This window comes from Geotrypetes seraphini, chromosome 3 (genome assembly GCF_902459505.1).
Source record: "Geotrypetes seraphini chromosome 3, aGeoSer1.1, whole genome shotgun sequence".
In the NCBI taxonomy this organism is placed as follows: domain Eukaryota; kingdom Metazoa; phylum Chordata; class Amphibia; order Gymnophiona; family Dermophiidae; genus Geotrypetes; species Geotrypetes seraphini.
The window spans coordinates 221,836,097-221,852,651 of NC_047086.1; the positions used below are offsets into that span (position 1 = coordinate 221,836,097).

At 45.8% G+C, this 16,555-nt stretch overlaps 1 protein-coding gene across 6 annotated transcripts in view; it reads left to right on the forward strand.

The window, feature by feature from the left end:
- The window catches only part of KANSL2 (KAT8 regulatory NSL complex subunit 2), a 269,907-nt gene that overhangs the window by 61,310 nt on the left and 192,042 nt on the right, over window positions 1-16,555 (forward strand). For 4 of the 6 annotated variants that reach the window (XM_033936109.1, XM_033936111.1, XM_033936110.1 and 1 more), the window contains 2 exons: window positions 7,684-8,061; window positions 9,737-9,915. In XM_033936109.1, coding sequence (XP_033792000.1) covers window positions 7,736-8,061; window positions 9,737-9,915 — 505 coding nt within the window. In that variant the 5' untranslated portion in view covers window positions 7,684-7,735. The remainder of the gene's footprint in view (window positions 1-7,683; window positions 8,062-9,736; window positions 9,916-16,555) is intronic. The other 2 variants (XM_033936114.1, XM_033936115.1) reach the window with 1 other exon arrangement.

The following is a 16,555-nucleotide window of genomic DNA, read 5'->3' on the forward strand; positions in this document are numbered from 1 at the left end:
CAGACTGGTTTTAAAACGTGCAGTTGTAGTGCTCTGCCTATCTCAGTAACTGACCCCCATCGCTGGTGTCTCCAGTGCTTGGGGCCTGAGAACCACCTGATTCAACAAAAACTTCTCTTTGGTGTCGCAATGGAAGGAGACTCGACATCGCTACCGACTTTGGCGCCGTCCAAATCGACACCGCATCATTTGACATCGGCACTGCCAGAAGAAACTCTGGTGTTGCAACTTTCTGTGAGTAAGCCGGCTAAGAAGTCTTCCCCTACCCCATCTGGGCCTCAAGTAAAAGTAGCAGTGAGCCAAGTTCTGCCGACCTCGAAAAAGACCAGAAAGCACTCCTATATCAGTGAGTGCCTCAACATCGACCTCCTCATTGCTGGAGCGTGTAGCTGCACCAAAGGTACCGGCAAAAAAGCCAGCAGTACGTGTGCTCTCCCTCAGGCAAAAGATTGAGAATTTGCTTAGGGAGGAACTTGTGTGAGCATTTCCAAATGCTGGTGCTGGCTTAGCTTATGCCCATGTTGACACTGACTCTCTTGGTGCCAGTCCAATCTGAACCCATGACACCGACTGCTCCTCCTTCTGATACTCCATCGGTGGGGAGACATTCGACACAGGAGTCGATTCTTCCAGTTCCCCGGTGCCAGTCGTCCTCGATACAAATATCTCTAGAGGCTACTCCGGTGCAGTCCTAGAAGGCGTTGCAAAAACTGAAGCATATTGAGCCTTCAACATTGTCCACATTCTATTCAAGATTCAGACTTGTAGGGAGACTGAACAGGATCCTCTTATCTCTGAAAATGAAAGTTTTTTTGATGAGGGTTCACCTCAACGTTCCTCTCAGGAGCCCCCTATTTTTTTCTGAAAAGTCAACTTTTTCCAGGTTTCTTCATCAAATGTCTAAAACTCTGTCCATTCCACTGGAAGCTGACTCTAAACATTCTAAACAGTTCCTGGAAACTCTAAATTATGATCAACCGCCAAAGGAACTCCTCAAGCTTCCCCTTCATGATATTTTATGGGAAACTTTCTATAAAAATCTGGAAACTCCACTTTATATCCCTGTGGCTCCTTGCAAATTAGACTCTCTGTACTGAGTGGTTCCTATTCCTGGTTTTGACAAACCTCAACTTCCTCACGAGTCCCTACTAGTGGAGTCCACCTTGAATAAGTCTACAGGGGCTAGTGTTTAAGCATCTGTACCCCGTGCAGAGAGGGCAAAGCCATGGATTGCTTTGGCAAATGACTTTATCAAAATACTTTCTTGGCCAACCGCTCTGGCAACTATCATTTCCTTTTTTCCTTTTACCTCAAGCACATGATTAAATAGATCTAGAATCAGAAAATAAGATTAAATATTGAACTAAGGCCAGTACTGGGCAGACTTGCACGGTCTGTGTCTGTATATGGCCGTTTGGTGGAGGATGGGCTAGGGAGGGCTTCAATGGCTGGGAGGGAGTAGATGGGCTGGAGTAAGTCTTAACAGAGATTTCGGCAGTTGGAACCCAAGCACAGTACAGTGTAAAGCTTTGGATTCTTGCCCAGAAATAGCTAAGAAGAAAAAATTAAAAAAAATTAAATTGAATCAGGTTGGGCAGACTGGATGGACCATTCGGGTATTTATCTGCCATCATCTACTATGTTACTATGTTAGATTTCACTTTTCCAGAAATACATCCCAGAACGCAAGCTTCCTGCTTTTCAACAGCATATTTCTGATCTGTTTCATTTGAGGAAATATATGGTAAGTTCTACTTGCAACACATTTTGAACTTACCTCCCGTGCTGCAGCTATGTTAGTAGCCATGAGACGTCTGGCCTGGTTTCGTGTTTCAGAACTTGACGTGAACCATCAAGATAGGCTAGCAAATGCTCCATGTCTCGGAGATGAGCTTTTTGGTCCCTCCATGGACATGACTACACAGAAGTTGTCCGCTCATGAGACCAGATGGGGAGACTCTGGTCAAGCCTAAAAAGAAACCGCCTCGTCCCTTCAGACCGGCTTCTTCTTACCAACATAGGTTTGCTGCTAAGCCTGCAGCTCCTGCTCAGTCTCAACCTAGAAGGCAGAAGCAGCAACCTTATCAACATCCGAAACAGACAGTTCCCCAAAAGCCTACACAGCCTTTTTGACACATTTCTTCAGGGCAAAGCCACAATCAACATTTTACAGCCTCTGCCTCAGCCCATCGGAGGCCGTCAACAACTTTTCATTACTCGTTGGGAGCTCATCTCATCAGACCTCTGGGTCTTAATCATCATTCGTCAGGGTTACGCTCTCCATTTTCACATTCTGCCTCCAGATCATCCTCCAAGAGAGTCTGATTGGACCCTGCACAGTCCTCTCTTCTTCTCCAGGAGGTTCAATCCCTTCTCCTGTTCAATGCCATCAAGGAAGATTCTCTCTCTCAGCAGAACAAGGGATTCTACTCCCGTTACTTTTTAGTTCCAAAGAAGACGAGAAGACTGCTCCCCATTCTAGATCTCGGAGCTCTCAACAAATTTCTAGTCGAGGAGAAATTTTGGATGCTCTCCCTCGCCTTTCTTTATCTACTTCTCAATCAAAACGACTGGCTATGCTCCCTGGATCTCAAGGAAGCCTACACACATATCTCCGTTTTCAGATACATCAACGTCACTACCGGTACAAAGTCCTTTCCTTTGGCCTGGCATCTTCTCCCAGAGTCTTCACAAAGTGCGTGATTGTGGTGGTCACAACTCTCACTGTCTTTGCCACACTAAGCTCTCTACTCAAAGTGCCCTCACCTCCGACCTCTTCTTAGCTTTCTCCCCAGATTATGGCCAAGTACTTCCACAACAAGGTTCAAAAGATTAACCTTGAGTTCTCAACCAAATTGCCTCTACCTCTCCCTCCTCTGGTCTGTTCTGCTGACCCTCCATTGACCTCTGCCACCTTTTCTTCCTTCTCTGAAATCACCGAAGAAAAAACTGCATATTTTCTTGCCTCCTCCAACTCACTACTTGTTCCTCTGATCCTATCCCCAGCCATCTACTGATCACGATCTCTCCTACTGTCATCCCTTCTATCTGCAATATCCTCAGCCTATCTCTCTCCACTGTGACTGTGCCCAACGCCTTCAAACATGCCAAGTCTTTCCTTATCTGGATGACTGGTTGATCAAAGCTGTTTCATCTCAAGGAGTGGTCCAAGCAACATCAGACCATTTCTTTTCTTCAGATTCTGGGATTTGAAGTCAACTTCCCCAAATCACATCTTATTCCAACTCAACATCTTCAGTTCATTGGAGCTATCCTAGACACCACTCTAGTAAGAGAGTTTCTACTTCCAGATCGCCTTCAGGCTCTCGTCCACCTCTGTCAGCAAATGCTCTCTCTTCACTCTATCTCTGCGAGACGCATGATAGTTCTTCTGGGTCACATGGCTTCCAGTATCCATGCAATATCTCTGGTAAGCCTGCATCTTTGTACTTCTCAGTTGATCCTTGCATCTCAGTGGTCTCAAGTAACATCGTCTCTCACAGCATATCTCTATAACATCATCTCTTCTGCAGTCACTTCAATGGTGGATGACCTCCTCCAATCTATCTAGAGGTCTCCTTTTTCACTTATCCCCTCATCACAAGGTACTCACCACAGATGCATCCCCTTATGCTTGGGGAGCACATATGGATGACCGTTAGACCCAGGGTCTCTGGTCTGCCAAAAAAAACGGAAATTTCACATCAATTTCCTGGAGCTCAGAGCGATGTATTATACCCTCAAAGCTTTCCACCATCTTCTCTGCCCTCAAGTTGTCCTCCTTCGCACAGACAATCAAGTAGCAAAGTACTATATAAACAAGCAAGGAAGCATAGGCTCTCCTGTTATGTCAGGAGGCTCAGAGAATCTGGACTTGGGTGACAGCTCATAACCTTTTCTTAAAGGCTGTCTACATTCAAGGGGAAAATAATTACCCAGCAGAAAACCTCTGCAGAATTCTTCAGCCTCACGAATGGACTCTCAACTCTGCAGCTCTCCAATCCATATTTACTCAATGGGGCACTCCACAAGTGGACTTGTTTGTGGCTCCACACAATCTCCAGTTGCCCCAGTTTTGCTCCAGACTTTTCTTTCCTCTCCGTCTGGAAGCCGATGCCTTTCTCCTGGATTGGATGGGCCTTTTTCTCTATTCATTCCCTCCAATTCCTCTCATGCTGAGGACTCTGTTCAAACGAGAGGCGGCCACCATGATTCTCATTACTCCTCGGTGGCCCAGACAACATTGGTTCTCCCTTCTACTTCAGCTCAGCTCCAGGGAGTCCATACCTCTTCCAATTTTTCCTACTCTACTTACTCAGCATCAGGAATCATTTCTACATACCAACCTGCAATCACTGCACCTGACAGCTGGGTTTCTCTCAGGCTGAATCCAACTGATTTTACATCTCTCTCAGCCTGTTCGACATATTATTGATGCCTTCAGGAAACCAGCCTTCCAGCAATGTTATCAAAAGTGGACTAGGTTTACTTCTTGGTGTTTTCTTCATCATCACGATCCAACTTCTTTATCAGTAGATTTGGTGTTGAATTATCTACTTCATCTGTCTGACTGGACTCAAATCTACATCTGTCAGTCCATCTCAGCGCTATTACAGCTTTTCATATACCAGTTGAAGGAAAGCCTCTCACTGCTCATCCACTGGTCTCTAGATTCATGAAAGGACCTAGATGACTGGTTGATTCATGCAAAATCTTTCTAGGAGAGTATTCAGGCCATGGCCCAGGGAGTTCAGTCGTTGCAGTCATTAGGCTGGGTGAGCAATCTAGCCAAAAGTCAGTTAATTCCTTCTCAGCACTTGAAATATCTCGGAGTTTCCTTCAATATGAGCCTAGGAAAGGTGTTTCTGCCAGAAGCGCATAGCAGAAGCTGCAGCTGTGCTTCCGCTTGAGGTCCTGGTTTCCCCAGGCATGGAACTTCCTACAGGTATTGGTCAATGGCAGCATCCCTGGAGGTGGTACAGTGGGTGCGGGCTCGCACACACCTTCTGTAGTATGCGCTTCTCAACCGGTGATTGCCACAGTTTATGGTGGTGGCTGCAGAGAGACAATTTTATCAATGGGTGGGACTGGATCAGCCCTGCTGGACAGTGGTCCTCACGGATGCAAGTCTTCTTGGCTGAGGAGCCCAGTGTTTGGGTCACTTAGCTCGGGGCACTTGGACCCAGAGGAGGCCCGCTTGTCGATCAGTTTGTTGGATACTAGGGCTATTCAGTTTGCTCTCTTGGCCTTTCAGTCTCTTTTGGCAGGCAAGGCAGTTTGGGTTCTCTTCAACAGTGTGACAGCAGTAGTGTATGTGAATCATCAAAGAGGGACCAAGAGGAGTTTAGTGACTGAAGAGATGGTGATGTTTATGGAATGGGCAGAGGCTCATCTTCTAGGTTTTTCAGCTACTCATATAGTGGGGGTAGAGGACATTCAAGCAGATTTTTTTCAGCCAACATATGTTGGACCTCAGGGAGTGCAGCCTGGGGATGGAAGCTTTCAACTTCATTGTTCAGGCATTTGGCCATCCGATGATGGATCTCACGGTTACTCACTTCAAATGCCAAGGTGCCATATTTCTTCAGCCATCGTAGAGATTGTTGGGCAGAAGGCTTGAATGCTCTAGTTCAACATTGGCCAACGGAGGGTCTTCTTTGTGTTTTCCCCATGGCTGCTAATAGGCAGAGTAGTTCTTCGTGTCACATATGATGAGTAGTTCAAGTGCTACCAGACTGGCCCCAGTGTCCTTGGTACAGGAACCTGATTCGTTTTCTAGACACAGAACTCCTGTGTCTTCCTCTGTTAGACTCCCTTCTGTCCTAAGGGCCCATTCAGTTTTTCAATTGGGTCCCTTTTGTTTTATGGCCTGGCTCTTGTGAGGGAGCGGCTGACCAGGAAAGGCTACTCCAGCAGAGCTGTTTCCACTTCCTGGGCTTAAGTGTAGATCTGGCATTTGTTCGAAGTCTGATGTGCTGCTTGTTCCGCAGATCCATTTTACGCATCTTTGCCCTGCATCTTGTTGTTTTTTTTGAAGAGGGGCTGGAGAAGGGCGCAGTGTGAGGAGTGTGTGGGGCGCAGTGTGAGGAGTGTGTGGCGCAGTGGTTGGATCTATAGCCTCAGCACCCTGGGGTTGTGGGTTCAAACCCCGCGCTGCTCCTTGTGACCCTGGGCAAGTCACTTAATCCTCCATAGCCCCAGGTACGTTAGATAGATTGTAAGCCCACCGGGACAGAGAGGGAAAAATGCTTGAATACCTGATTGTAAAAACCGCTTAGATAACCTTGATAGGCGGTATATAAAAATCCTAATAAACTTGAAACTTGCTTATCTTCCTTGTGGGTGCAGGTATCGGCATTGGTGGCATGCCAGAGAAATCTATTGTTTACTCACCCAGATGTGCATTTCTTGTGAGCTACAAAACTGATCCATTCTGCCAGTGCGTTCAGCAGTCTTGGGGTGGGATCTCAAATCTGGTTCTGTTGGTTTTGACTTCTCCTCCCATCGAGCCCTTGGGTTCCTGTTCTCTTAAAGATCTTAATTTGAAGGCTGTGTTTTTGATGGCTATCACATCTGACCGGCGCATTTCAGAGTTAACAAACATTTTCATGTTGGGCACCTTTCATTCAATTTTCTGTGGTGTGGGTGGTCTTGTGCCCTGTTCTTTCTTTCCTTCCTAAGGTGGTTTCTCCTTTTCATGTCAATCAGTTTCCCTTCCGGTGTTAGGGGATTGTGGGGGCTCCCTGGAGCAAAAGCAGTTGTACAAGTTAAATGTCTGGAGAGTTCTGCGGTCTTACCTCAAGTGGACTCTAGTTCTGGCTTATCTTTTTGTGCTGTTTGGAGTTCGCCGAAAGGGAGATGTAGCTTCGAAGGCATCCACTGCATGTTAGATCAAGGAAGCTATCGCTTCAGCATACCTTCTAAAGAAGAGGCCAATTCCCAAGTTTCTTAAGGCTCATTCTATGAGGGGACAAGTGACCTCCTGGGCAGAGTGTGCTTTTGTAGCTCCTGTGAATATTTGTAAGACAGTTGTGTGATCATCACTGCATTCTTTTGTGCATCGCTATTGGGTGGGTGTTTTTTGGCAATGTGTCATGTCGGGCCTTCTGGGACCCCACCCATAATGATCACTGCTTTGGTACTTCCCATCTGTCTATGCCAGTCTGGAGGGTCGCTAAAGATGAAGACAATGTATCTTACCTGCTAATTTTATTTCTTTTAGTCCCTCCAGATCAGCACAGAAGCCACCCAGAGGTTTTTTCCTCTTGTTCAATCAGGTAATTGGTAAATTGATAATTTGCTGCTATATATATTTATTCCAAATTAAGTTGGGATAGGCTTTGTGTTTTCCTGCTTGGCTATTCAAGGACTGATTCCAGGGGTTCTGCATAGCCCACTTATATTATCAGAAGTCAGTTTGTTCTCGGTCTTCACATGCTGACAGATGAGCATAAACCCATCCATTTGTGCCAGTCTGGAGGGACTAAAAAGAAAACTAGCAGGTAAGATCTAATTTATCCTTCTTTATTACATTGTAATTTATTACACAAAGATTTTGTGTTTATACAATGTTTGCAGAATTCTTTTTAAATGTAGAAGTTCTCCAGGAATAAGTGTATACTAGCCATGTTTGTAAACATCAGCTCACATGATCTTTGCCCCTTCCTCCTCTTTCCTTTGCAGCTAAGGATTCTGTTTGCTAATCTCAAGCTTTCCTGTAGTGGGTGACCCTGTGATGATCCTGGTAGCATATCTTCTAGCAACACACCTGGTTGACTTGTATGTTTATATACATGTGGCAGGTGTGGGTATGAACAGAATTCGAATTCATGTGCTGTCATCGAGTCGGGGACGTCTCACACCTGTACCAAGACCTCAGGAGCCTCTGGCATGCTCCTTCAGCCATCGTGTGTGCTCACAGCCTCGTCTGGATGGTCAAGAGTACTGCCTCAAGCACATCCTTGAGGACAAGAACGCACCATACAGGGAATGCAGTTATGTATCTGCGAAGAATGGCAAGAGATGTCCTAATGCTGTTCCTAAGCCTGAGAAAAAGGATGGGTATGTGCATTTACGATTGGAAATGCAAGGGGGTGGATGCCTAAAAAAAGCATGGTTAGAAAAATTCCTCTATAGAGTTCACTCCCCAAGTATTCTGCTGACCACATTAATTTTGAGGTTGGTGAGTGTGGGTCTTCATGCTACAATTCTTCCTTGGGGTTTTCACACGCCTTTGCAGTGCTCTGCCTTCCAGTACCCATCTCCACCAGATTCAGCCCCACCCCTACCCTCCCTTTTCACTGGTCTTGCTTCACTTTTCTCTTCCCTACTTAGTGTTAAACATGAGGAGGCCCTGGACTCGGTATTCCCCTCCCCATAGCCTCTTCTTGAGTCTTTTTGCTCACCTCCCCATTTTCTAATCTTCATTTGACTGCTCTTCTCCAGCTTCTTCTACCCTTTTGTCCCAAATTTTCTCCCTCATCTTCCCTTTCCTTTTGGCTTCTTGAGTTCTCTCCATCTTACCTTGATCTCCATTCCCTAAGCTTCACAAAGGCTCCTAACCTTTTGACATCTCCTCTTCCCATGGACAATTCATGGTTCCAATCCTTCCTACTGCTTACCTGTCCCCTCTCAGCCTCATTTGGTTAATCCCAAGCTAGGGAAAAAGGAATTTCATGTAGGAATCAAGAGTGGCTAAAGCAGGACCTTGAAAATGTGTTCTTCTACTACTACTAGCTCTTAAGTCCCATGCTGATTTTCTTTTTTATGGGCATATATTAAAACTGTTCATAGATGGCAGGCTGGCCTAACTGGGTTGTGCTGTTTTATTCTGAGCTGGCCAATGGGACTCGCCTGTGGCATTAGAGCCCAAAATGTTTCTCTCACCATGCAACTGTAGCTACTTAACTTCTGTGTCCCAGAATGAAACAGAAGATGCTTACTTGTTAGGATTTTTTAAGCAAGCAAGGTAGCAAGTGGATTCTTCAGAGTCTGCATAAAGCCACAAACTAGGAACTGTTGGGATGTTTGGGGGGGGGTTTTCTCACCATTTTTGCTACTGTAACAATTGTAATTTTTATTGCCCTTAATCTACAACACTGATTTATGAGGTATCAAAGGTTACAAGTGAAATGTAAGCCTTGACCAAGTCTTGAAATTTGTTTAACGTGCTCTTTTGGCACTGTATTTGAAAATTAAAAGGAGGTCCTATGCTGGTGTCATTACCACTCCAGTACTGGAACAGGGACTAGTCTTTTTTGGTTCCTTAGCTATGTCCTACAGAAGATGAAGTGTTAACCACATTTTTTTGCTAAGGGCAATATTTACATAGCTTTGATAAATAGTACAGCAAAATAACTGAAATTAGAGGTACTGGGATTTGACTGTGTGAGAATACAAGCTATTCTAATCTGTTGTGGATACCTTTAGGGCTTCTCTGGCACTGATTTATTGGAGGTGTGAAAGAAGGAAGTTGATATTGGTATATACAGAGAGAAAATACTCGATAGGTTAACAATTTAAATGCGTTGTATGTATCCTTTGAATATTGGGAGACAGTGCAAATGTCAGCAATTATCAAAGATGGCTAAAATGGATTTAGTTTTTCCACTTGAGTTTATGGTGTATTTTGATCCAATTTTATTTACATGGAGTCTAAAACATTGGACACTCTAAATGCAGTTTTATTATTTAATAGCAACTTTGGAATCTTATTGTGCATGCTTTCTTTCCTCAGTGTGGTATTCTGTGCAGAGCATGCCTGCAAGAATGCCCTTGCACTTCATGCCCAGATGAAGAAGTCAAACTATGGGCCAACTGGTGAAACACTGCTGGGCCAACTGAGCTCATATACAAGATCAGATCTGGGATCCCAAATTCAAGACAGCAGTCGAAGTGAGGCCAGCAGGATTATTGGTAAGAACCTACAAGGCTTTCATAGAAACATGATGGCAGATAAAGGCCAAATGGTCCATCCAGTCTGCCCATCTGCAATAATCATTATGTCTTCCTCTCTAAGAGATCCCACATGCCTATTTCAGGCTTTCTTGAATTCAGCCACAGTCTCTGTTTCTATCACCTTTTCCAGGAGACTGTTCCACACATCTACCACCCTTCCTGTAAAAACGTATTTCCTTAGATTACTCCTGAGCCATCACCTCTTAACTTCATCCTATGCCCTCTCATTCTAGAGCTTTCTTTCAAATGAAAGAGATTTGTAGGTGTTTTAAATAACTAACATATCTCTTCTCTCCCGCCTTTCTTCCAAATTATACATATTGAGATCTTTAAATCTGTCCCCATATACCTTATGATGAAGACCACGCACCATCCATGGTGAGGGATGGCAAGGAAAGATTAGTTGCTGGTGTGATAGGTTATAGCTAGGACTTTTGATTTTCAGTTTTAAAAATAAAACACCCTTGAAACAAATTTTTTTTCAAATAGGAGTATGAGAGAGTCTGTAGAACGCTGCCATTTCCCCTTTAAGGTTACTTCCTTATAGAGTCAGAACCACTTTAAAATAGAGAATGAAATGGGGACAAAGTTTGTCCCTGTACCCGCAGGCTCTGCCTCTGTCCCTGTGAGATCTGTCCACATCTACATAAGCCATGGAATCGAGGGTGAAATACTCACGTGGATTAAAAACTGATTTGCGGATAGGAAACGGAGAGTGGAGATAAACGGACAATACTCAGACTGGAAAAGCGTCATGAGTGGAGTGCCGCAGGGTTCGGTGCTCAGGCCCGTGCTCTTCAACATATTTATAAACGATCTGGAAATTGGTACAACGAGCGAGGTGATTAAATTTGTGGACAATACAAAGTTATTCAGAGTTGTGAAGACCTGCAACATGATATAAACACGCTCGAGGAATGGGCTGCAACATGGCAAATTAGGTTTAATGTGGATAAGTGCAAGATGATGCATGTCAATAACAAAAAAATCTTATACATAAATACAGGATGTCCAGTGTAGTACTTGGAGAGATCCCCCCAGGAAAGAGACTTGGGAGTACTGGTAGACGTCAATGAAGCCGTCCGTGCAATGTGTGGCAGCATCGAAAAGGGCGAACAGAATGCTAGGAATGATTAAGAATGGGATCACAAACAGATCGGAGAAAGTTATCATGCCGCTGTACTTGGAATACTGCGTCCAGCACTGGTCTCCGTACATGAAGAAGGACATTATATTACTCGAAAGGGTCCAGAGAAGAGCGACTAAAATGGTTAAGGGGCTAGAGGAGTTGCCGTACAGTGAAAGATTAGAGAAACTGGGTCTCTTCTCCCTTGAAAAGAGGAGATTGAGAGGGGACATGATCGAAACATTCAAGATAATGAAGGGAATAGACTTAGTAGATAAGACGGGTTGTTCACACTCTCCAAGAGAGAACGATAGGGCGCACACTAAAGTTAAAAGGGGATAGATTCCATACAAACGTAAGGAAGTTCTTCTTCACCCAGAGAGTGGTAGAAATCTGGAACGCTCTTCCGGAGGCTGTTATAGGGGAAAGCCCTCTCCAGGGATTCAAGACAAGGTTAGACAAGTTCCTGATGAACCAGAACGTACGCAGGTAAGGCTACACTCAATCAGGGCACTGGCCTTTGACCTAAGGGCCGCCGCGTGAGCAGACTGCCGAGCACGATGGACCACTGGTCTGACCCAGCAGTGGCAATTCTTATTGAAATGTGTATATATACACACTAGTCTTTAAGCCCGTTACATTAACGGGTGCTAGAATATATGTTTGTCTTTCTTTATTTCTGTCTCTCTCTGCCGCTGTCTTTCTTTCTTTCTGTCTCTCTCCCTGCCCCTGTCTCTTTCTTTCCTTTCTGTCTCCCTCTCTCCCACTATCTGTCTTTCTTTCTCTCCCCACTTCTTTCCAACTTCTGCTCCCCTTGTCCCTCAGACTTCCATTCAGTGGCTGTCCCTCCTCTCCCCCACACTTGCATTCAGTAGCTGTCTCCCTCTCGCACTCCTTTTATCTACTGTTCACCCTCTTGTTTTTTCCCTTCCATTCACTGCCCTCTCTCCTCTTTCCATCCAGTGTCCGCCTTCTGTCTCTCTCTGTTCCATATGGCATCTCCTCCTTCCTTTCCCCCTTCCTTTTCACTTGGTGTGGCATACCTTCCTCCTTCCCTGCATGCTCTGCCATGTCTTCTTCCCTCTAAGCCATTCTCTCCCCCTCTGCTCCCTTTCCTCCTTGAACTTCATCGGGCAGCAGCAGCAATCATAATTCATTGCTGTTGCCAGGCTTCAGGTCTTCCTCTCTGGCCGGTCCTGTCTTCATGCATTCAGTAGCTGTCTCCCTCTCACACTCCTTTTATCTACTGTTCACCCTCTTGTTTTTTCCCTTCCATTCACTGCCCTCTCTCCTCTTTCCATCCAGTGTCCGCCTTCTGTCTCTCTCTGTTCCATATGGCATCTCCTCCTTCCTTTCCCCCTTCCTTTTCACTTGGTGTGGCATACCTTCCTCCTTCCCTGCATGCCCTGCCATGTCTTCTTCCCTCTAAGCCATTCTCTCCCCCTCTGCTCCCTTTCCTCCTTGAACTTCATCGGGCAGCAGCAGCAATCATAATTCATTGCTGTTGCCAGGCTTCAGGTCTTCCTCTCTGGCCGGTCCTGTCTTCATGAAAACAGGAAGTAGGCAGGACCCGCCAGAGAGTAAGGCCTGAAGTCGGCAACAGCAGCGAATTTTAAATGCTGCTGCTGCCCGAAGAAGCCAGGCCTTAACAACAAAGCTCCCTCCAGCATTGGCAGCTGCGAGAGCGAGGTAGGGATACCGCTGGACTACCAGGTTTTTAAAAAAAAACAAACAAAAAAAAACTTACCAGCGAGGGTGGGGGGGGGGGCGGTTTGAAAAGCCATCAGCCTGAAGTACGCCACCTGCATACTTCATGGCCGACGGCTTTTCCGGACTTTAAAAAGTTAGTGACGATGGCGGCAGTGCTGGGGAGGGTGTGAAAAGGTGCCGCGGCTCCTCTGTCGATCCCCGCCTGACATGTAAGTCCGAGGTAGGGTGAGAGGAGCCGACACGGAGAGCAGGAAGTCCAGCGCTAGCGGCGAGTGGTAGGTGCTGGAAACATAAGTAAGGCTGGGGACTCGCGCATGCGCACTCCTGCAAAGCCACGGACCTACATCTCGGGGATTACAGAAGCACACAGTTGAGTGCACATGCGCGTCTAGCGTTTTATTATGTAGGATTTTTTTTTTTTATTCTTTATTCATTTTATAGCTTACTTCAAGTGTACAGTAAATATTGAACAATTATAATACAACATCACTTGAAAAATCTTCAATATCGTACATCAATAAGATTTAACCCCCCACCCCCTCCCAAATTCATATATAACTAATATATACCACCTGAAAATAATATCTTATGACATTCATATATATATTCTTAATGGAAAACCAAAATATAAAAAGGAACAATATTCTGTACAACTGTTTATAAATCACAAATAGAACCCTTCATTTTGATCAAGTTTTGGTACAACCTTCCCGAGGATTCAGTTGCCTATGATTTTACATCATCCGAGAAGATAATTGGATTGTCTTTCAGACCTGAATGAAGAAGAGAACCAACACTGTAGTGAATTGGAGAATGACACAGGGAAAATATTTGGCCCCATCTTCGCTCCATCCCTGTGAGCTCTGTCCCTGTCCCCGCAAACCATCTGATCCTATCCGCACAAGCCTTGAATAATTTTATACTAAACTTAATTTTATTAAACTATAAAAAGAAATAATAATTTGTACAATTGTCATTTTATAAACAAAATTCTGGCTGCCGAACTAGAAGAGATCTTCAGCTGGCAGGGTTTTGTTTATAAATGTTTATCAACACAAATACAATACTACTTATCTTAAAACAGTGTATCACAAACTGTATTCCATGGCACACCAGTTTGCCTCCTGAGATTTCAGGTGTGCCGCAGTACATTGGGGAAGAAAAGAGGTGCTGGTGCTGGATGACTGCTTACATGACGTGCTTCTCTTTGCAAGAGACACGTCCTGTAGACAATCTCCCAAAGCCGGCACCTCTTCTCTCTGCCGGCCCTTCTCTCCAGAACAGGTCCTTCTCTTGACTCAAGGCCCATTTGAAGGGCCTTTGCGCATGTTCTGATGGCACGCCGACACCATGCATGCGCGTGACGGCATCACGCCGACGCCAGCACACTTCCGGGTGTCTCAAGCTGGGGACACTAGGTTTAGTGTGCCCCGGCTCAAAAAATTTTGCAAGACACTGTGCTAAAGCAAAAAAAAAAAAAAAAGAAATAGTAAGGTTTTTTTTTTCCCTACCTTTTGTTGTCTGGATTCTGCTTTCCTCATCTTCTTGTCATTCTATTCCTTCCATCCACTGTCTGTGTTCTCTCTGCCTCTTCAATATGGCAACTGCTCTGTTTGTAGGCTTCTGCCAGAAACTGGCCGCCTCGCCCTTCCATCACTCCCTCCGCATACCCCTCCCCCATTGGTCTGGCACCCATTTTCTTCTCTCTGTTCCCCCCATAATCTGGCATCTGTCTTCTTCCCTTCCCTCCCCCAGGTGGTTTTTAGCATCTCTCTTCTTTCCTTCCTTAGATCTGGTATCTCTCGCCAATCCAGCATGTGCCCTTTTTTCTTTATCCTCTCCTATCCAGTATGTGCTCCCCTTTCCCCTCCCCACTTCCCTTTAGCGTCTTCTCCCCTCTCTCCTACCCACTAATGCAGTATTTGCTCCTCCCTCCCCTCCCTCTCTCTCTTCCCCATTTCCCTTCAGCGTCTGTTCCTCTCTCCACTTCCCTTCAGTGCCCTTCGTGTGTCCAGCAGCCCCCTCCATCCTGTTCACCGTGGTCTGGGCATCTCCCTCCCTCCTTTCATGCCCTCACCTTTGTTGGTGATTTTCATTGTTCTTCCTCCGATTAGCCAGAGCCTTTTCTCAAGTCATGTGCGGCTGTTCTGAAACTTCTCCTTTGACGCAACTTCCTGTTTGCGGTTGTGTCAGAGGAGAAGTTTCAGGCAGCCGCTCGGAGATGCAACAATGAAAATCGCCAGCAAAGTTGAGGGGAAGGAAAGGAGGGAGATGCCCAGACTAAGGCGATTGGGAGGGAGGGGGCTGCCCTCATAGAATCAGTTTGTTCTCAGTATCCAGAAGGTGGAGTGGTAAGCCTGTGCAGTCTCCTATGTTTAGGCCTAGGCAGGATCTGTTGGAAAGGTTAGGCAGTGGCTTTTTTTTTTTTCTACCCCTGTTTTTGGTTGGACTGAGCTGGGGTGCTATGGGACCATTACCACCTCAGGGGTATCACACTCAATTCTTGTACAATCCTACTTTATTCCTGGACCAGTGGGTTATTTCTGTCTACCCACTAGGACTTTGTAGGAAGCCTCAAATTTCAGAGACATAAATCACACCTCCTCTTACCTCATCACTGGCCCTCTAGCAATCGGTTTTCCTTCCTACAAGCCAGGCTGTAGGAGCTTGTCTTTTCTGCTCATGTTTTATTTTGCATAATTTCAGTCTTTGCATTTATGGTTTTCACCCTCGTGCTGTGGAGGGTCCTTGCGGGAACAGCTCTGATTGCGGGAGATTGCAGACCTTTGGAAAAGTCTGCTTCTGGGGGGGTTCACTGCCTGTCGGTGCACCCTCTCGACAGCCTGCACATCAGATCGGGGCTCAGGCCCCTGGTTTGTCTGCTAGTGGCGCAGACTGCATGGCTCCGTAGAGGCGTGTCCGGGATCGGAGCCATACTGCATTCTCCGCCAGGCGTTTGTACGGTGTGTCTGAGGGTGGCGGAGGTACCTAGCCATGGATGTCCAGGTCTCTCAAAGTAGAGGGTCTCTCCATGTAAGCTGTTTCAGCTCTGTGCAGTGTTTCCCATTCAGCACATATAATTGTGAATATAGGCTGACACCCTGAATCAGCGATTTTGAGGGGTCCCAAAAAGGAGTTTTTGGATGGTTCCACTGCATGCCATACCCTTTCCACCCTTAAAATCCTAAAATAGTCATTTTTTAGGGCTCCCTCTGTTTTTCCCGGTTTATTTTTAGTGAATATCGGCACCTGCAGCGGCTAGCTTGGATTTTTTTTTCCAATTTCATTTAAAAGTTATTTTTCATACTTGCCAGGTTCGTTTTTGCAAGAAAACCACATGGATAGCCCCAAGGGCAGGATGTGATGGATTCATGCCTTTATTTGTTGTGGATGGCTGTGGTATGTGTAGCTGTGTTCAACATGCGCTGCAGCCTGCAAGGGGTGCAAGACTTGCCCAGATGCCTTCAAACTCCGAAGAGGGTTTTCTCACGTCTACTGCCCCAACTCGCAGATTCCCATTTTTCTGGACCACAGGAAGTATGAGATTCCATGTTTTGAAGCAACATTTCCTGTTTGCAGTGATGTCCTTTGGATTGGCAAAGGCACCCAGGACCGTCACCAAAGTGGTGGTGGCGATGGCCCATCTTTGCACCCTGGGTGTTCTGGTTCACCCGTACTGGATGACTGGTTGATCAGAGTCTGAGAGATGTCAGACTGATCATCAGGTGGTACAGTTGTTCCTGCAAACTGGGCTGGGTGATC